The sequence below is a fragment of the Mesocricetus auratus genome, unplaced genomic scaffold (genome assembly GCF_017639785.1).
Source record: "Mesocricetus auratus isolate SY011 unplaced genomic scaffold, BCM_Maur_2.0 Super-Scaffold_100676, whole genome shotgun sequence".
Taxonomy (NCBI): domain Eukaryota; kingdom Metazoa; phylum Chordata; class Mammalia; order Rodentia; family Cricetidae; genus Mesocricetus; species Mesocricetus auratus.
This window is the reverse complement of record NW_024429266.1, coordinates 61,336,024-61,358,040: the sequence shown is the minus strand read 5'-3', so window position 1 is coordinate 61,358,040 and position 22,017 is coordinate 61,336,024. Positions and strand designations below refer to the sequence as shown.

The 22,017-nt window shown below is 44.2% G+C and overlaps 1 protein-coding gene across 1 annotated transcript in view; it reads left to right on the top strand.

The window, feature by feature from the left end:
• Acmsd (aminocarboxymuconate semialdehyde decarboxylase) overlaps positions 1-22,017 on the top strand; it is a 36,526-nt gene that overhangs the window by 6,037 nt on the left and 8,472 nt on the right. The window contains exons 2-8 of the mRNA XM_005079901.4: positions 1,467-1,511; positions 3,770-3,866; positions 6,130-6,179; positions 7,668-7,904; positions 14,031-14,124; positions 18,371-18,466; positions 19,835-20,007. Of these exons, the coding sequence (XP_005079958.1) occupies positions 1,467-1,511; positions 3,770-3,866; positions 6,130-6,179; positions 7,668-7,904; positions 14,031-14,124; positions 18,371-18,466; positions 19,835-20,007 (792 nt within the window). The remainder of the gene's footprint in view (positions 1-1,466; positions 1,512-3,769; positions 3,867-6,129; positions 6,180-7,667; positions 7,905-14,030; positions 14,125-18,370; positions 18,467-19,834; positions 20,008-22,017) is intronic.

The window sequence follows — 22,017 nt, the reverse complement described above, 5'->3', positions numbered from 1 at the left end:
GTTGGGATTAAAAGTGTGCATTACCACCACCTGCCTATAGTCAGTATTCTTAAGAACGAAAATTTCAGTGGTTTAAGGAATGGATGATTCAGTAAAGCACTTGCCTTATAAGCAAGAAGGCCCAAGTTTAAATTTCATAACCCATTAGCCAGGTGGATCTCTGAGTTCCAGGACCACCAGGGCTATACAGAGAAATTCTGTCTCAAGAAAACAAAACAAAACAAAAAACAATCCTTTAATCCCTGAACTGTGGAGTGAGAGACAAGTCCTCTGGGGCTTATTATTTAGCAGAAATTCTGTCTCAAAATCAAGGTGGCCAGACTGTGGTGGCCCACGCCTTTGATCCCAGCACTCAGGAGGCAGAGGCAGCTTGGTCTACAAAGCGAGTGCCAGAATAGGCTCCAAAACTAACCCTGTCTTGAAAAAATGAAAAAAAATCAAGGTGGATGGTACCTGAGAAGCATCATATGTGCCCCCAACAAACACAGGTGCATTTTAAAACAGGTAATATGAGGTGGAAAGACAATGGCTTCATGGGAACAGAGTCAAGTGGTTTCTGGGGACTCGGAACTCGCTTTATACTGTTACCGATGCTCTGGAAGCCATGGAGGGGAAATGCTTTGGTTTGATCTATAATGGGGTAACTTTTGGCAATAGTGATATGGCAAAGTCCATGATGAAAGATGCTTCAGGCTGGTCTACTGGGATTCCAAATGGGATTACATGGCACCCAGCTGTTTTACATGAGTCCTCAGGCTCAAACTCAGGTCCTCTGGCTTCATTTGCCAGCTGAGCTATCTCCTCATCCCATAATTTGACTCGAACTACTAGTCTAAGAAAGTAGAACTCTGTTTTTATTCTTTGGGAGTTCTATTAGGCATTCAATGATGGTGTGAAGCCCTCAAGAAGTTAAAATGTCACTTCAGATTTTGGCAAGGTAACCCCAAGTATTCAGGAGACTGATACAGAATGACGGATTCAGCCAGAAGCTTAAGGAAAAACTCTCAAACTCCTCCTCTATCTCTCTTCCAATGTATTGAGACAGGAACTCATGCAGCCCACGCTGGTCTCAAACTTCCTATGAAGGCAGGGATGACCTTGAACTCTAGATTTTCCCGCCTCTACCTCCTGAGTGCTGGAATTAGAGGTGTGAGCCACCATGCCTAATTTGTTTGGTGCTGAGGATAGAACCCAGGGCTTTGTGAATGCTAGGCAAGCATCCTACTGACTGGGCTGCATCCCCAGCCCGGTATAAACATTTTTCTTTCTCTATAAATATATCGTTTAAAGGAAAATGTATTTAATGAAAATATTAAATATTTTGGTATGGAAGTATGGAGGAGGGAACAACAGAAAGATGGTGTTTGATAGGACAGAGGTTGGGATCCTGTGCCTGGAGGGTACACATTGACCTCAGGCCCATCTTCCTCACTGATAAAGTCTAACCGTGATTCTCCTCACTGCAGAAGTTCGGCTATGGAGGCTGGGTGCAGCTCCAACAGCAAGGCAAGGTAAGTTTCTCCCCACACTACCTTTTGAAAGAGGTAAACTAAAGTCAAAGGTGTCACTTCTAATAATTTAGAAATAGCCGGGCGGTGGTGGCACACGCCTTTAATCCCAGCACTCGGGAGGCAGAGGCAGGCGGATCTCTGTGAGTTCGAGGCTGGGCTGGACCGATAGCCTCCAAAACAATACAGAGAAACCCTGCCTCGAAAAATAAAAAATAAATAAATAAATAAATAAAATAATAATTTAGAAATAAAAGGACCAGACCCTCACTCAGCCCTCTGCTTTAGCAGCCATGACAGGCTACAGACACAAGGAAACTCCAGATTCTCTGGCCTCCCAGATCCTAGGACCAAAACTGAACCTCCAAAACTCCAGATGCACCCCCAGCCTCCTAGATACTTGATTCCTGGAAACTGTTTGGCCACAAAAGAAACTCCAAGAGGGACCAAAATCTCCCCTATAGTCTACAGGATATAGTTATGAACAACAGGCCACCTGCAAGTAACAGAAACCACAGAATGTTCCATCTCATTACTGACCAATGACAATAATTGGTACACAGGTTTTTCATGCCAAAATATGACTTTGAGAAATTCTCCTAATTGTTCCCAAATGTCAACCAATCAGAAACCAACCTGTACCTACTGGTGTAATCCTGTAACTTTTGTCTTTAAAACCTAGCAGTAGATGGGGAACTTCACTCCCTCTGGAGGCTGCTGCATCAGCTTTCTAGACGGGGTCCCTGTCATGGGTGAATGAACAATAAAACCTTACTTTTACAGTTTAGTGGGTCTGTCTTCCTGGTGGTCTCTGGGGACTCTGCAACTTGGGCACAACAACCCAAGGGCAGCAAAGTGGTGATATGCCCGGCTTAGTTTGTTGTAGGCTGGGCATCCAAGAAACTCATCTCTTCCCTGCATGCATTAATCTCATAGTAGGCAAGGAAGTAGCCCTTCAGTTTCTCAGACATAGTAGGAAAAATAGGAGTGACTTCAAACAGCAACATCTATGAAATAAAAACTAGAATTGAAATGCCGCTACAATTTTTTTTTTTTTGGTTTTTCAAGACAGGGTTTCTCTATATTATTTTGTAAGCTGTCCTGGAACTCGATCTGTAGACCAGGCTGGCCTCGAACTCACAGAGATCCACCTGCCTCTGCCTCCGGAGTGCTGGGATTAAAGGCATGTGCCACCAATGCCCGGCTTACAAAATCTTTTTTAACTTTTTTTTTTAATGTTAGGTGCCCGCCTTTAATCCCAGCACTCAGGAGGCAGAGGCAGGCGGATCTCTGTGAGTTCGAGGCCAGGCTGGACCGACAGCCTCCAAAACAATACAGAGAGACCCTGTCTCGTAAAACCAAAAAAAAAAATGTTATATTTGCCTTGGAGCCAATTTTAGCATTTACTGCCTAGCCCCAAGGAAGTGACATGGCCCTCGGTACAGGTTATTACAGTATATTAGGACTAGACAAATTAGTGGATTGGTTAGGAGAGATCAGATGATAAAGCTGTTGAGTCAACTGACACACAAACTTACTTTCTCTGCCCTTATATTGCTTCCCTAGAGAGCCAGATGACAGTCTATCTAAAGGTCTTTTCCAGTCCTATTGTGTCATGAGTATGACGTTTTCTAGGCACAGATCGTCCTCCTGAATCTCACAGCCAATAGTTCAGATCAGCAAGATGATGGACCAGCCATCCTCATCACACAGGTAGAAAGGGCCTGTCTCCGTGTTCAGTTGCCGACACCTACACAGCACAACTCTTCAACAGCAAACTTGAAAGGCAGGAGACAGAAAAGCTGAGCCCCATTAAGCAATCGATTTTTATCACCATGCAGACTAAGGGGAAATCCCTAAGACTATATGGGGAAGAAACATGTTCCATAACATTAATCCAGGTTGGGGAGATGGCTCCATCAGTAAAGGCCTTGAGCTGCGAGCATGAGGAACTGAGTTCCATTCCCCAGTACCCATGAAAAAAAAAAAAACAGACATGGTGATATGTGTTTGTAATCCCAGCACTGAGAAGGCAGAGACAGGTGGGTCCCTGGGGCTCTCTGACTGACCAGCCTAGCCCTAATTTGTGAGTTCCAGGCAAGTGGGAAAAAATGATAGAAAAAACAAACAATCAAAAACAAAAGCCAAGGCTAACCTCTACACATAGCCACATGGATGTGCTTGCCACCTGAATGGTGACACTCAAGAACACAGGGTTCATCCGAGCAGTTGTCTCTGCTGATGTGGTTTCTCTGGCTCAGGGAGAAGCAAAGATGATGAAAGATGGGAAGGTCTTCAGAGTGATCCAGCAGAACTGCTGGGACCCGGAAGTTCGTGTCAGAGAGATGGACCGGAAAGGTACTTAGGATGTGAAATTCTCTCAACGTTTCCATCTGCTGTGAAGCAGCACCTGCCCTTAAAGTCGATGACCACTTGATATGATTTATGGGATGGCAACTTCTGACTCCCGTTTCCCTACCAGCCATGCTGGCCACTGTAAGCCCGTGCTTTCAGAGCACGGATTCGAAAGCTTCAAATTAGTTTCAAAACAAAAATGGTATACTATCAAATTGATGATAATTCATCTTATAACTTAAGATATTTTGAGTGCGGGTCTAGAAAACAGGCCAGTGGGGGAAGTATTTGCCACACACCTGGGAAGGTCTCAGTTCAGATCTACAGAAGCCACACAAAGTCAGATACAGTAGTGGAGATGGCTATGGTCTCAGCATTCGCGTGGTGAGGTGGGAGGCAGAGACGGGAGAACCCCAGAGGCTCACAGGCCAGCTGGCCTGGTGCACTACGATCCCTATGCTCCTGGAGTGAGATGGTAACTGAGACAGAGTCTCCAAAACCTCATGGACAGCCAGGGACAACGACCAAAGGGGAAGGTGAAGACCGATACATAAAGTTGTCCTTTGATCTCCACAGGCATGCTGTGACACAAATGGTTCACACACACACACACACACACACACACACACACACACGCACGCACGCACGCACGCACACACGCACGCACGCACACTCTCTTTTATCTTCATCTGTCCACTCCTTTCCTTCTCTCCTTGCCCTTTTGCTTTGTTTGTGATCCACTGATTTTTAACCAGAACTCTCTGTGTGACCATAGGTTTAGAACTATCCCCTGGAGTCTGGTGGGCTCACTATTGGCTACCCAACTGAAGACAATAACTACCCATCCCCCAGAATCTGTCAGTATATCCCAGTAGTTCAACAAGGTGGGTACAGCCCAGTGAGCCCTGCTGCTATTAAGTCAATCTGTAATTGAAGTTGATAGTACCAGTCTTGTGCAGGCCCATTGCTGACTTCAGATTTTTGAGACAGGCTTTCATGTATAGCCCAGGCTAGCCTTGAACTCACTATATGTAACCAAGGTGACATTGCAGTCTTGTTCCTCCTGTGTCCTCTTCTAAAAATGCTAGAATAGCAGGCTTGCACCCCCATGCCCAAGCAGAATTCTATTTTATTTCACAGTCCACAAAAAAAGAGTCACTCTGGCAGCATCAAACGAATAGCGCTGTCTGGAAGTCTGCAATCTGGTGGCATGCACTTTTGTCCAGGGGCTGTTTTGACAACCACTGTTTAAACACATACCCCAGTGACATTTGAATCCTGCTTTGCAGAAAGCAGGAAGCAATTCTGTGGGCTGCTCTTCAGGATACCTGTGCATCCCTGGTTCTCAAAACCACAGGGCAAAGAACTAGTTTTCACTGTAAATGTGAAGAGAGAGCAAGGGCCCAGACTCTCAGGAGAACAGTAACACTCAGACTTGGCGCCCAGGCATCAGAAGTTGTCATTTACGACTGCAACAGAGGTGCACGCTTCTCCTTTGGTTTTTGTTATTTTTTTTGCATGTTTATCTCAATGCCTGTCCTTGAGGCAACAGTCACGACTCACTTTCAGTGAGCATTGTCTTTGCCCCTTCACCTGACACAAATTAACTCTTAGTTCCTACCATGACCCTGAGGTACTCACTTCAGATCAAAGATTTTCAGATTCCCAGATCATAGACTCTGGAACCAAGCTCCGGGGAAATGAAACTTTAAACAGGCTAATTTAGGAACCAAATTAAGGGGACTTGAGAGACATACTTGTCATGTGTGACTTACAGTAGAAAGCTTTAAGGGAAAAAAGATGGAGACTAGAAACAAAGATGGGAAAAGTTACAAGAAAGTAGAAGGAAAGCTAGCTGGGAAGAGGAAATGAAAGGGATGAGGAGGACTGGAAAGGGACCAGGGAGAGTGATAATAGGGTGACTGTGGTCAAAATACATTATATACATGTATAAAAGTGTCAAAATGAAATGCATTACTGTGCATAATCAACATGTGCCAGTTTTTAATGGTGAGGAAATGCCTTGCTTAAACAAAGTTTTGTCACAAGGAGGGTAGAAGAAATCCTTGGCAAATGGCGCCAGGTCATTTTTCTTGAATGATCAAATGTTGTCCAACCCCCTCTCTGTAGAGCTGGGGGAGGAGGAGAGAGAGCATGCCCAAGGGAGGAGCAGTGAGGGAGAGACAGCAGGTTGGGGTGGAAGCTGTGGCTTCCTCGCCCTGGGAAAGGCTCTTCTGCTCACAGTGTGTCTTTCTTTGTGTTGTAGGAGTGACCGTTCAAGCTCTTTCCACGGTTCCTGTCATGTTTAGCTACTGGGTGAGTGTGAAACTTCAAACCATCCCCCGGGTGGTGAAAGCTCATGTCCAGCTCCCCAAAAGGTGGCAGACAACTTAAACTGGTCCCATCAAGCCCCTCCCCTAACTGTCCTCCTCTTTGTTTGGATGTTTTTGAACTGACATTAACCTTGAACTTCTAAATCCCCCTGTCCCTGTCTCCCAAGTACTAGGACCCAGGTAGGCTCCACTGTGCCCAGTTTATACAGCGCTGGGGTTGGAACCCAGGGTTTCTTACATGCTAGGCTGGCACTCTGCCCTCTAAGCTGCAGCCCTGCTCCAGTGGCTCCTTTTTGGTTCAGTAGCATGTTCTCCCCAGAGTCCCTTCTAGTGTTGTTCTTGCTTTAGGACAGAAGCCAGTATGTGGCTATCAGACTCATATATAGATTCACCACACAGTTCAGTTATAGACTGAGTCCCCACCAGAGCTCACCTCTCTAGGCTCACCCCTGCAATGCCTTCCTAAACGCTGCTGGTGGTGCAAGCCTTTAATCCCAGCACTCGGGAGGCAGAGGCAGGCGGATCTCTCTGAGTTCGAGGACAGCCTGGTCTACAGGTCTACAGAGACCATGGAGGGAACTTTGAGTACAGAATTAAGAACTCACTAACCCGCTAGTTGCTATGACTGACATGTGATTTAGGAGCAATGCAAACACCGCCTTGCTTTCCCCACCTGTATTCACAAATCCAGCAGGTGTGGCTCAGGTCTCTCTGCTTCTGATTAGATCACTATGTAAAATAAAATGTCCCGAAACCTCCGTGTGGGTTTGGAGGGATAAAGTGTTTGTTTTGTAAGCACAAAGAAGCTGAGTTCAATCCCGGAACCCACAGAAAGAAGTGGGTATGTCGAAGCGGGCGGGAGAAGTGGCTCAGTGTGTAAGATCGGTGGCTGCTCAAGCATGAGGACCTGAGTTCTGATCCCAGAACCCACCTTAAAAAGCTAAGCATGGCCACACTGGAGCCTGTAACCCTAGTACTGTAGAAGCTGGAAATGGGGGAATCACTGGTCCAGTGAAAGGGGGAGAAAATTGGGGGAAGGGAAATCAAGCCGATTGCCCGTGTCAGAGCCGGCAGGAAGGGTGGGGAGGACAGATGAGGACAGGACCAGTATGGAAGCCGGCCTGGTACCCTTCAGGGAGCCAAGACAGATGCCCTGGTGGCAGCTTCAGACACCGGGAAGGTCTTCAAGGTCTTTCCACACCTAAGCTGGAGCAGCCAGGTAGTTACCCATCAGACCCAGCCGCAGCTTCTGGCCTCTGTTCTAACTAACCAGCAGCATCCTCGCAGTCCTCTGCTTCCACAGAGATGGAGTCTCCTGTGGCCAATACCCATCTCAGTCCATGTCTCTTCTTCCTAAGGCATAATATCATTAAAATGGGTAGATATTTTCAGCTAAGAGGCAACGCTGTTTGGAATCTATGTCTAACAGAGTCGGTTTTGACTGGCATGGAACCTTTCCTGTTTTCACCAGGCCAAACCTAAAGATACTTTGGAGCTGTGCCAGTTCTTAAACAATGACCTAGCTGCCACCGTTGCCAGATACCCTCGAAGGTTTGTGGGTTTGGGAACGTTGCCTATGCAAGCCCCAGAACTAGCCGTCGAGGAAATGGAGCGTTGTGTGAAGGAGCTGGGATTTCCAGGAGTCCAGATTGGCTCCCACATCAACATGTGGGACCTGAATGACCCGGAACTCTTCCCTGTCTACACGGTGAGTATTGCTGCTTTTACTCAGTCAACATGGCGGCTGCACAGTCTTGGGCCAGCAACACCATGCTAGTTGGGCACCAAGAAGGGACCATCCCGCTGGGGTAAAGGGACAGGACACAAGAGGCCAATGTCATTAGATGTAGGTAGGAGATGTAGAAACCTACACACACTTTTCTTCTTTCTTTCTTCCTTCCTTCCTTTCTTTTTTTCCGAGACAAGGTTTCTCTGTATTGTTTTGGAGGCTGTCCTGGAACTCGCTCTGCAGATTGGCCTTGAACTCACAGACATCTGCCTGTCTCTGCCTCCCTAGTGCTGGGATTAAAGGCATGTGCCACCAACACCCTTTCCTTTCTGCTATGGAAAAACAATATTTTTCAAAATTATGAAGTAATTTTGAAAAGACTGTAGAAATACAAGAATGTATAAAAAGGAAGACAAACATTCCACCTGAAGACAGTAGTCACTGGTATGTCTCATTTCATTTATAAGCTTTGCATATCTACATTTTTAACAAAATTGGAATTCTGTTACACATGTGATCTTATATCGTAATTGAAAATTTACAAGCTAAATAAACATTATCTGTGTGTGTATGTGTGTGCAAGCAAGTACGTGGCATGCATACTTATGTTTGCATGTGTGTGGGCACACGTGTGTGCCTATATATGGTGAATAACACCAGGCATCTTCCTAGACAGCTCTCCACCTCAGTTACTGAAGCAGGGTCTCTTGCTGTTCGTCTGTTTCAGCCAGTTTAGCCAGCTTACTCCAAGTATCCCTTGTCTCCACCTCTCTAGCACTAGGGTTACAGGCAGGCCACCTAGCTTTTATGTGCGTTCTGAGAATATAAACTCTAGTCCTCACCCTTGGGTGACAAGCATTTTACCCATTGTACCACCTCCCTAGCCCATTGAAGATTATCTTAATGAATGACTTTTTTAAAATTGCAGAATATTCCAATGTATTGGTGTGTTTCTATTTAATTCATCAATCTGCATTCAAGAACCTTAGGAAGAAGCTGGACTTGGTGATGCATGCCTTTAATACCAGCACTCAGGCAAAAGCAGGCAAAACTCTTGAGTTTCAGTCCAGCCTAATCTTCAAAGTAAGTTCCAGGACAGCCAAGGCAACACAGAGAAATCCTGTCTTCAAAAACCAAAACCAACCCCCCCCAAAAAAACAAAGAACCTTAGGAAGCCAAAGGTATATTTTGGCAGTACATAATAAAAATACATAATAAAACTGAGCATGGATGCCAAGCCTATAATCCCATCACTCAGGAGCCTGGGGCAGGAAGATCAAGAATTTGAGGCCAGCCTAGGCTACATAGCAAGTTTCAGGCAAGCCTGAGACACAGCATGATCCTGTCTCAAAACCTTCAAAATAGGCTGGGCGGTGGTGGCGCACGCCTTTAATCCCAGCACTCGGGAGGCAGAGGCAGGCTGATCTCTGTGAGTTCGAGGCTGAGCTGGACCAACAGCCTCAAAAACAATACAGAGAAACCCTGTCTCGTAAAAACCAAAAAAAAAAACCCTTCAAAATAGATATAGATAGATAAGAAGGAATACAGGTAGGAGGAAGGGGAACATATAAATAGATACATCAATACTTAGATGATACATAGATAGGTTATAAATAATTGATAGATAAATGATCGATAATAGATACATACATAGGTAGATAGAAGTTTTACATATATAAATAAGAATGCCATGAAAATGCTAGCATTTGATAAACTGGTGAGTATATGAGTGCTTATTGTGATATTATTTATAATTTCTATATATAAAATACTTCAACGTTAAAATGCATTTCCGAAATGGTACTATCTGGTTCTGAAATACCCAGTTTCACATGCCAGCATCCTCTCCACCACTCTTCCTTCCTCATCCTGTAGCTGAATTAAACATCTCTGGTACCAGGATTTATGGTCCACAATTCTTCACTCAATTGCATTTTTTTGCAAGTTTCACTTTCCTCTCACAATTATAAGGTATGGGATGCTTTTCTATTATTTCCATCATAATGCAAAAATCCTTAATAATGTTTTAAGTAGATGTTTACAGACTCACCAGGAACTCTACTCTCTGTAATTTATTCATTTAATATTTATGGAGTGCTAATTGCATGCAAAAAAAGATTCCATGTTTGTGTCTGTGATGACTGCCCACCATGTGGGGAATTGCTTATGAAACTACCTCTAAAGATCTAACATTCTTTTCAATACTGAACTCTCTGAACGAATTAGCAGCAGAGGCTCGGCTGATGCAGAGAATGTTTTCTGGAAATTTCAGTGAGCTTTGGACAAAGATTTATTTACTCATGCATCCAAGTTGCCTCAGCACAGTGTGAGAAAATCTTCAGCTACAAGTCATTTTTAGTATTCATCAGAACTGGATTTATACATTCCTGGGGGCTCAAAAAGCAATAACAGTACTGGCGTGCACACAGACATCTCTATGTCAGTGCCGAGCTCAACCCATCCATCATCACTCCAGTGAGATCGTTGGGGAGCATGCCAGTCTCTGGGGGACTTAGGAGTCCATCCTGACTCCAGTTGACCCGCAGTGTCCCTGGTCTGACAATCTATTTGTTTGGTTAGCAAGGCTGGTCTGATTAGCTCCTCTCTAGCTTGCGTCAATAACTTGGTCAAACAAATGGGAAGACCTGACAGCCAAGTTAGTGCCGTCGTGTGCTGCCATTTCAAGACGGTCCCCACACTCCGCAGCATCTGAATACCCTCCCCACCTTCTCCCATAGACCCCTCTCCTAAGTGAATGAATCTAGTAACACACACTCAGGTACAAAATGTTTTCATTGATGGTATGAGGCAAGCAGAATATTAGCGCCTGACCACCTGACTCTACCACTCATCAGATGTCACCTGACTAAGTTACGTGGGTTCTCTCTTCTCTGTAAAGTGAAGCAGGCATGAGTATACATCTCTAAACATGCATAACACAGAGTGTATGTCTCATAAGATTAAACCAGTTAGTAGTTGTAAAATTCCTGTGTATGTATGTGTATGTGTGTGTGTGTGTGTGTGTGTGTGTGTGCGCCAGATATTGACATCCAATGTCTTCCTCAGTTGCTCTTCCCTTATTTTTAAATGCTCTGTATATGAGTGTTTTGCCTGCATGTATGTCTGTGTACCACATGTGTGCAGTGTCCTCAAAGGCCAGAAGAGAGCTTCAGGTCTCCTGGGACTGGAGTTCCAGACTACTGTGAGCCATCCCTTCAGTGGTAGGAACCAAATGCTGGTCCTCTGGAAGAGCAGCCACATGGGTCTTAGCCACTGAGCCATCTCACCGGCCCTTTCACCTTATTTTTGGAAACAGAGCATCACTGAACTTGGAGCTTGCTGATTCCACTAAACTGGCTAGCGAAAGGGCTCCAGATATGTTCCTGTCTCAGGCCCCCAGCACTAGAATTAAATACATGCTGCTGTGCCCAGCTTTTACTTTACTTGGGTTCTGAGGAGCTGAACTCTGGTCCTCACACTTAAGCAGCTGGCATTTTATTATCTGAGCCATGTCTTCAACCTAATATTATTAATTTCTTACAGTGGTGTTGGTATTAAGCTCTCTGTGAATGTTAGTTATGATCTGGAGAGCTTGAGGTTTTGTGATCTCTATCATGCCCCACACTTAGAAGGAAATTGTTTTTCATGTTAATTTGAACTGAATCAAATTTATCCCAGTGAGAGGTCAGATCTCACAAGGTGCCATGGTCAGATGCTTTGGGGAAGCCTACGGCATCCCAAGAAGCCAGTATTTTCTGTCCTCCTTGCATTCATGATCAGGAAGCAGTTAGCTTCTGTGTCTTCAAAAGCTCATGTCTCTGTGCTCCACAGGGCCTGCTGAGTTGGAGATCTCCAGTTCATCCTTTGCCTGTCACGTCTGGGATCCCCAGCTATCCCAAACTGTGTCATTTAAAAATGCTTGCATACCCAAGTCACACTGCATCAGCTGGCTTAGCACCAATATCTATGTGAAGAAGTAGGATGAGTCACACCTGTATCCCAATACACTTAAAATGTCCTGACAAAAGCTGGTTCGGAACCTCAGTAAACACTGGTATAAATGACTATTGTCCTAGATTTTCTTCTATTGCTGTGATAAAACACCACGACCAAAGCAACTTGGGGAACTACCAGCCCACATCAATCATTAATCAAAAAAGGTCCCCACTGACTTGCCTACAGGCCATCTGATGGACCCTTTCTCAGTTAAGGTTCTCTCTTCCCAGATAATTCTAGCTTGTATCAAGTTAATAAAAAAATAAAACCCTCACCAGTAAAACAACTGAAGGAATTAAATCAAACATTTTGCTGACTCAAGGTTATTCCATTCACATAGTCTTTCCATTTTCCAGAAGATCTTGACTCAAGGTTATTCCATTCACATAGTCTTTCCATTTTCCAGAAGATCTTGACTCAAGGTTATTCCATTCACATAGTCTTTCCATTTTCCAGAAGATCTTGACTCAAGGTTATTCCATTCACATAGTCTTTCCATTTTCCAGAAGATCTTGACTCAAGGTTATTCCATTCACATAGTCTTTCCATTTTCCAGAAGATCTTGACTCAAGGTTATTCCATTCACATAGTCTTTCCATTTTCCAGAAGATCTTGACTCAAGGTTATTCCATTCACATAGTCTTTCCATTTTCCAGAAGATCTTGACTCAAGGTTATTCCATTCACATAGTCTTTCCATTTTCCAGAAGATCTTGACTCAAGGTTATTCCATTCACATAGTCTTTCCATTTTCCAGAAGATCTTGACTCAAGGTTATTCCATTCACATAGTCTTTCCATTTTCCAGAAGATCTTGACTCAAGGTTATTCCATTCACATAGTCTTTCCATTTTCCAGAAGATCTTGACTCAAGGTTATTCCATTCACACAGTCTTTCCATTTTCCAGAAGATCTTGGCGCAGCTTAGTATTCACTTTAGTACCTACCCAGCTCAGGCACTGAGTGCTCTGTCTTCAGTAAATTGCTTTCATTCATGGGAGAGTGATGAGAGACTCACTAGGCTCCAGGAACACACAGACCCAGACACCCCATCACTGTTGGATCCAACTATCTCAGGGCTTAGATCAAGCCAGCCTACCCCATTCTAGCTCTAAGATCCTAATCCCTGGATCATCAATTTCCCGAATTGATTGACTGATTTGTTTGTTTGCTTTATTTATTCATTTATTTGATAGATATGTGGTCTCCCTGGCTCATCAGTTTCCGGAATTGATTTGTTTGTTTGCTTTATTTATTTATTTATTTATTTATTTATTTGATATGTGGTCTTTCTGTGTACTCCTGGCTGACCTGGCATTCTCTGTGTAGCTCAGGCTGGCTTTGAACTTGCATTGACAGGTGTATACAACCATGCTTGGCCCTCATTTCCTCACTTTCTGTAGCTCCAGGTTTCTAAGAGGGGAGAAGTGGGAAGCCCTCCTGCCCTGCCTTCAAGGATACCATCCCAGTCATCTTGAAAAGGTGAACTGCACAGGCACCAGTGGGAAGAATTCCCCTTTATTTGAAATGTAGGATTAGACCTTAAGCATTTGCTCTTCATCAAAATGTTTGAGTAGGGGCTGGAGAAATTTTTCAGTCAATAAAATGCTTATGTTGGAAGTACAAGAGCTTGAATTCAGTGTCCAGAATCCACATTTAAAAAGCCGGCCATGCTGGTATGCCCTTACAAACCCTGAACTGGGGAAACAGAGACAGGTGGATTCCTGTTGCTCACTGGCCACTCAACCCAGACAAGTCAGTGAGCTTTAGGCTAGTAAGATATCCTCTCTCTCTCTCTCTCTCTCTCTCTCTCTCTCTCTCTCTCTCTCTCTCTCTCTCTCTCATACACACACACACACACACACACACCATTGAGTGATGATGTTTCCTGTAATTTCTTTCATTAAGCAATATGTTAAATTCATCAATCTATGCTTAATTCTGAGAGTTCTTTTTATTTTTCCAAGCAGTAACAATTGGTCAAATATACTTTTATACAGATGAAGAAGGAACTTCAGAAGTATCTGAGCTTATTTACTCAGATCAATGTAGAATAAGATATAAAATAGTGGTTTCCTCCAAATAACCTCTTTCTCCTTGCTCTATTGAAGGCAGCTGAGAAGCTGAACTGTTCTCTGTTTGTGCATCCCTGGGATATGCAGATGGATGGACGAATGGCCAAATACTGGCTGCCTTGGCTTGTAGGTTTGTGCTGGACTGGGGTTGGGAATACAGCATCAACTCTTGGGTTTTTCCAGTTATCCATGGAACTCTGTTCTTCCAGAGGAAGAAAGTGGGATCAGATTGAGAGTAATAGCAACTACCATTGACTAGGCTCAGACAAATGATCTATGTAAGACCATAAACCACATAGGAAATCACATATTGAACTGGAAAAGTTGGCATTGTAATGGCAGTTTCATATATGGGTAAACTGAGTCTTGAAGTGATTGGTGGTTAGCTAGGATGCACAGTTAACAGGAGAAAATGCAATTTAACAGTCTACCAGACTGCAAAGGCACTTTACTATATAGGCCTCCAAACATGCTCCCAAAGCAGTTACCATGCCTGTGCAGCAGGGTGTTCTTGTTGATAATGTTGTTGTTGTTTTAGGCCTTGATAATGATGTAAGCTGTAAATTATAAACCTGAAGTTAGCAATAGAAGGTCAGTTCCCACTTTCCAAGGTTGGGAGACCTTAGATTTCGGGAGACCTGGGCTTTCAACACAACTGTCATTTATTCCTCTTTTCTGCACTTTGCCTCCCATGCTGGGAAAGGGAAAGAAGAAAAATCTCCATTTTCCCTGTCCATCTCTCATTACCAGTTCTAGAAAGAAGAAAAGATGAGGAACAAATGTAAAATTTGGGGACTACAAGTGAAAAGTCTGTATCCCACTACGCAATCCATAGCAAACCTCTTCACCTTACTGGGCTTCAATTTCTTATCTGTAAAATGAGAGAGCTGGTCTGTGTTAATCCCACAGATTCAAGGAGAAAAACCACCAACCAAAACCATCATGGTCACATTAATGAAAGCAAGCTTTTTTTTAAAAAATTGTGTGCATGGGCTGTCTCCCCCTAAGGTGGGGTTCAAGAGATCAGCATTGAATGTGAGTGTTAGGAATAATGAATAATGGGTTAGTAGAGCAGGTTGCAGGTCCCAGGTCCCAGGGCGGTGATGGACGGCAGGCAGATAGGGAAAGAGACCTGCAGACGTGAAAGTTTTATTGAGGAGGAGGAGGCAAGAAAAGAGGTAAAGAGACATAGAGACACAGAGACACAGAGGACAGAAGAGAAGAAGGAGACAGGAAAAGTCCTGTCTGCCCCAGGGGAACAGGGGGAAGGAGAGAGAGAGGGAGAGAAAGGGATCCTAAGTGAGCGGAAGAGGGGGTGTGGGAGATAGGGGGGTGGGAAGGATGCGGGGGTTACTTACAGGAACAAAAATGACCCAAGTATCACCAAAGCCCACACCAGCATGGGTGACAGCTCACAAAAGGTGGGAACCTGGGGTTTGCTGAACAGCCTGCAGGCAGCTTAGCATATTGGAGTGTTGTCTCTTTCAGGCCTCTTCTGGGCAACTTGGCTAGTGTGAGGCTCTTCTAGGCAACTCAGCTTGTCTGAGAGTATCTCTTAGCAGTCTTTATTGCTTACATATGTTTAGGGGAGGGGCCTAATGTATACAGTCAGTTTCGGGGACTTCCAGAAGTTGTTTACTTCCTGAGCTTAGGCAGCTTGCCTGTAGAATGAAATGTTTCCCCTTCCCTTGGAATATCTTGTCTTAATGAGCTTCCTTTCAGAATGGAATATTTCACCTCCCTTTAATACCATGCATCTTAATGAGCTTCTCTGCAGGTTCCACCTAGAATGTTCCACTTAGAACATCCTGTGTCTTAAGGAGCTTCCCTCCAAGAAGGAGGCTCTATTTCAATGAATTTGTTACAAACAAATAAACAACAACACGCATGCACAGACACAGGCCCACACATTTGTACAGGCTACTGTAGGCAGAATGACCTGTGAGGCTATCATTCAACTGACCAGTGGAAAGGTGACCCACAAAAAACCAGAAGGAAATGGTATTGTCTGTCACCCTGCCTTCAGAATCTCTGTTGGAAAAACTACCCCTAGATGAATGCAATCCACCATGCTCCTGGAATTTCCAGGAGGCCAGGAAGCTAAGCACTTCTGTGCTTGTAGAACAGCGAGGGGCAGAACGAATACACGATGAAGTCCTAGTTGGTTATCAGTCATGTTGCATTGTATTTCCAAGTAGCTCCTTGAGAGTTAAGGCTTCAGACATGAGCCAACTGCTGCTTCTAGGAGTGTGAAGCACTTGGAGAAACTCACATCAGCCCAATAATTTTTCAGCCTTAGCTCCAAGAGACAGCAGAGACTTGGCAGGATTAACAGTAATAGTTGCTATTTAGTGAGCTGTAACTAAGTACCAGATACTATCCTAAAAATAACCCGTTGTTGGGAACCAACCATCACTGTTGTATAAACTGAAGACATGATGGCTCTGAGGTATGGTTGGCTGGAAGGTTTGCCTTGCAGATATGAGGGTGAAAACCACCAAAGGCATCTGGAAGAGCCCAGAACAGAGAAAATAAGCAGACTGAACACGGCCAGTCATGAAAGGAGAGAGGGGGAGAGAGAGATGAATAAAGACAGGGGCAAGAGATGCAAACAAAGAGAGGGTAAGGGAATATTTGTCTAGCAAGAACAAAGACCTGGGTTTGATCCTCAGCACCGAGAAGAAACCTAAGGGAATCAGTGTTGCTGGTAGTCAGGGTCAGGTCAGGGGTTTCCAGCTTCTTGGCTCCTTATCCAAAGAGCTGAAAAGAAGGACTCACATAGATTTGCAGAATAACCTTATTAGGCATGAACAGATGGTATAGACAGTAGAAGATACTCTGTAAAGACTGACAGTCTAGGTCTCTGTTTTGTTTGTTAGATTGGGTCACGAGTTTGTTTTCTTTCTGTAAATGACGGTGCAGTGAAACCACTGAACTGTACTGATCCACGGTGCATGGAAAGAAAAGGGTTACTGTAAATATCAAGCTGCCAGGTAACTCCCTCTAGTGTGGTAGAGACACTAGCCAGAGCTGCCATAGCTACCTCTCAAGAGGCAGAGAGGAGCAGAGAGAAAGGCCAGGGTAAGGGGTCGGTTTTAAAGGGAGCAGGTAGCTGCAGGGTTGGGGAAAGAAGAACTTGGGAGCTGGGATGGTCTGGGGGTTTAGATCCAGAAGAGCCCAGCAGCTTTGAAATTCTCCATAGCTTCATATTAATAGGGACTAAAGGAGCCCGAAGGTTGGTGTAGGCTCTGGTGCATAACTAGATGTGTGTTTGCCTTAGGTAGAAAGAGATAAGGGAAGTGGCTCTTCTTGGCAGAGAGAAACACGGTTTCTGAGCAATGCTGCTTGTGAGCTTGTATCTACCCACCAGCAATCCTGTGTCCAGCTTGAGCTGAGTCCAGAATCATCTTGAAACATAGTTAGTGGCTGCCTTTTGGGGTTTGGGACCTAACACTTACTATGAGTGTCACTTCCCATAATGCATTTTATTTTAATTATATACCTGCCTAGTTATGCATAGGCATAATAGTAGAGGATTCTCCCTAATGGGTTACTAGAAGAAACCGTTTGTTGTTGTCGTTGTTTGTTTGTTTGTTTGTTTGTTTTTCAAGACAGGGTCTCTCTGTGTAGCCCTTACTGTCCTGGCACTCACTCTGTAGACCAGTCTGGCCTTGAATCCACAGAGATCCCCCTGCCTTTGTCTCCCAAATGCTGGGATTAAAGATGTGTGCCACCACTGTCTGGCTTAGAAGAAACAGTTTTGCCTTACTGTAAAACTGGTTTGGGCCAGATAGGTCCTTTTATTCTTCCTAGCTGGATATGTTGGGAATACACTGGAATAGAAATGATATAAATTTGATTGTTACCAGGCCTGGGGAAACTAAGTTGACAGCATCATTCAAAGATGAGAATGTATGCAATCTGATGCAGGTTGGGGGCCCAGGAGCTCTGAGATTGCTAGGTTCATTGTTTGAAGAGGTGTGCACGTGCGATTCATAGTATGTGCAAGTGCAGGGGCTGAGCTGCCAAGTGCATTATTGTAAGGGGAGGTGTGTGTAGCCAACCACAAACCAAATAGGAATCCCAAGACAATTACCTCCAATGCTCGCCTGCTTCATCAGGACCAAAGCCGGGTCTGTTGTCAGTTACAACTCTTAGACTACTTTTCTTGAAATAGCAAGTGGGGACCTTTGGATGATTCTTCTTGGCCAAGTAATACCCTGCATACATTTGAATCATTGCTGAGGCAGAGGCCTCCCGCCCCCATTTCACTTCACTGACAATTCCCCAATTTAGCTGTTGCTCTGAAGCCACTGTCACTAAGCTTCTTGCTTAAGTTAACAAGCCCTGAATCGTATAACTGTTTCCTCTTCTAGGAATGCCATCAGAGACCACCATGGCCATTTGCTCCATGATCATGGGTGGGGTGTTCGAGAAGTTTCCCAAGCTCAAAGTGTGCTTTGCACATGGAGGTGAGACCCTATTTGTATCAACTCAGAATGGCCTAAGGAAATGCCACAGACAGGGTGACTTAAAGCAACATTTTCTCATGGTTCTGGAGGCTAGAAATCTAAGACTGAAGTGCTAACAGGGTTGGTTTCTTGTGAGGGCCTTCCTCCTAGCACATAGATGGCCACCTTCTCCCTGTGTTCTCATTGACCCTGTGTGCATTCATGGGTGAGAAGAGAACAAAGGACAGTACTTGAAGGAGAGAGACGGCTCTGGCCTCTTCTCTTGTGTGCATGTTAACATGTTTATTTGTGCGTGCGTGTGTACATGGTGCATGTGGAGGACAAGGACAAGGAGACCAATGTTGGGTGTAAAGGAAAGCCTTCCCGCCAGCCTGGTTCCAGAGCCACATCAGTCCCAAATAAACACACAGGAGACACATATTAATTATGAAGCTGTTGGCCTTGCTTGTTTCTTTCTGGCTAGCTCTGACTTAAGTATTTATTCCATAATTGCTAATCTAAGTATTTCTCTTACCGGAGAGGTTTCCGGGCTCCCTACCCCATGGCGTTACATCTTGACTTCTGTGTTTCTCCTTCCCAGAGTCCTTCTGGACTCCTAGTCCCACCTATCTTGGTTCGCTATTGGCCAACAGCACTTTATTGACAAATACACAGGACTTCCCCCAACAGTTGGGTATTGTTCCTCAGGCACCGCCCACCTTTTTATTTTTTTTCTAAGACAGGGTTTCTCACGAAACCGGGAGCTCACCAATCTGACTAGACTGGTTAGCTGGCAAGCAAGCCCAGGGGTCCTTCTGAATCTACTTCTCCAGAGCAGGGATTATAGCTGAGTGCCTGACTTTTTTTTTAAACATGCATTTGGTATTCAAAGCCAGGTCCTCATAGTGTCACTGCACAGTGGGTCACTTTATCAAATGAATTATCTCCCCATCCATTTTTCATTTATTTGTTTGCTTATTATTTATTTATTTTTAGTGCTACTGAGTATTGAATCTAGAACCTCACACATGCTAGATAGGTGCTGTATGCCAAGATACATCCAGGCTTTTTTGAATTTTTAAAAAATACTGTTGCTGGTGTGTGTGTGTGTGTGTGTGTGTGTGTGTGTGTGTGTATGCCACGTGTGTGTGCAGGTGCTTTCTGAAACTAGAGGAGGGTGTCAGAGCCACTGAAGCTAGTTACAGGTAGTTGTGAGCCACCCTTCATGGGTGCTGGTACTATATAGGTCTTCTGTAACAACAAGAACCTACTGGGCTGTTTCTCCAGCTCCTTGAGTTTGTTTTGAGACAATCTCTCACTAAAGTTTCCCAGGCTGGTCTCAACCTCAGTCTTTGAACTTGCAATCCTCCTGCCTCTGCCTCCTTGTAGGTGGTGCCTTCCCCTTCACAGTAGGGAGAATCGCCCATGGATTCAACATGCGCCCAGACCTCTGCGCCCAAGACAATTCATCTGACCCCAGGAAATACCTTGGGTCCTTCTACACAGACTCCCTGGTTCATGATCCTCGCTCTCTCAAGCTGTTGATAGATGTCATAGGAAAGGTAAGCTGGGGGTCCCATTTGGATGGTTTGTGGAGATCAGAAGGCTGGGCCAGCAGCTCTCGCTACTTGACAAGTTAGACCCTTTTGAGGAAAAAGGAAACTTTGAGTTAGTAAAATATATAAAATATGTACTGCTGTTTCTTGGTATCCAGATGGAACTGATTCCAGGACCCCAGAAGATAACAAAACCCTCATATGCCCAATTGTTTTATATTAAGTGGTATAGTTTTTGTATGTAACTTATATACACCCTCCTAAACGCTCCAGATTGTTCATAATACATAATGCAAAGTAGGTGGTGTCTATTGCTTAGGAGATATTTAAAGGGAGAAAGCTTCTATGTGTTAAAAACAAAAGCTGTTTTCCAAAGTATTTTCTTTTTATCAAGGCATTATGGCATATTCATACATCTATATACATTATGTACTTGGATCATATTTACTCCCATCACTCTCTCTTTTTCCTGTTTTAGTTTTTAGTTTGCTTTCTGTTGCTGTGATTAGGACCATTACCAAAGGAAACTTGGTGAGGAAAAGGTCTATTTGGCTTACAGGTTGTAGTCCATTGTCAAGGAGGCCAGAAGGTCAATGCAGGAACCAATAAAAGGCATTCATATAGGTAAGAGGTAAGAAAAGTTTAAAAATCAGATAATTACAAGTAGATACATAACCTTCTATAGAAAGAAGCTGAGAGCAAGTCTAAATAATAATTTAAAATTTCCAAACCATGAGTGGTGCTGGTCTATGGTAGCATTTAAAAATAAAAAATCAGTTCAAGCCGGGCGTTGGTGGCGCACGCCTTTAATCCCAGCACTCGGGAGGCAGAGGCAGGCGGATCTCTGTGAGTTCGAGGCCAGCCTGGTCTACAGAGTGAGTTCCAGGATAGCCTCCAAAGCCACAGAGAAACCCTGTCTCGAAAAACCAAAAAAAAAAAACAAAACAAAACAAAAAAACAAAAAATCAGTTCAAGGGACTGGGGAGATTAGATGGCTCAATGGGTAAAGCAATAGCAATACATGCCTAGATACCTGAGTTTGAATCCCCAGGATCCACATAGCATGGGCTCATCTTTAATCCCAGTGCTCTTAGAAGCTCAAGGGCAAGCTAGCCTGGTATATGGGACAGAAAAACAACAAAAAGACTGTTTGAAACAAAATGGAAGGCAAGGACTGACACCTGACATTATCCTCCTCTCTCTCTCTCTCTCTCTCTCTCTCTCTCTCTCTCTCTCTCTCTCTCTCTCTCTCTCTCTCTCTCTCTGAAAGCAAATATCATAATCAGAAGGGCTGAATTGCAGAAGACTTGGAGACTACTTTTCATTTCTGCTTTAGACTCTTGCTTTCTCCATATTAAAACAGGACAGACTGCTTCCTAAAGCATATTTATATCTGAGAATGCCATCATGCTGGGAAGGGAAGAATTCCTAATTAGAAAATTAATGCCTGGATTTCAACTTCATGTTAATGTAGCTGACGAGTGTAGTATAAGCATGGGACTCTAAAATCATGTTGTATTTTGGAAATGTAAACAGCTTTAGCAAGAAGAAGAGATGAACCCCTAGCGAATACCGAGCAGAGAGTTAGAACAAGATCAGCTGCTGGCACAGATGTGAGGAGACTTAACTTAGTGTCTTTAGGGCTTCTACAGCAGGTGTATTTGCTTGGCGTCATAAACAAATGAATGCAAAAATCTAAAACTAAACTATGCAGTTTATCATGGACTTTGAAACTGTGGTGTGTGTGTGTGTGTGTGTGTGTGTGTGTGTGTGTGTGTGTGTCTTGGACATCATGGGTTCTATTGAATCACTCTGATTTATTCTCTTAAGACAAGGTCTCTTATTGAATCTGGAGCTAGGCTGGCAGCCAGCAAGCCCCAACACCCCTCTTTTCTCTGCCTCCCACCGCACTAGGATTATAGGCAACTGCACAAACATGTTCACTTGAGGTGCTGGTGGTTTGAACTCAGTTCCTCCTAACTGGGCAACAAGCACTCTCTGAACTATATCCCTAGC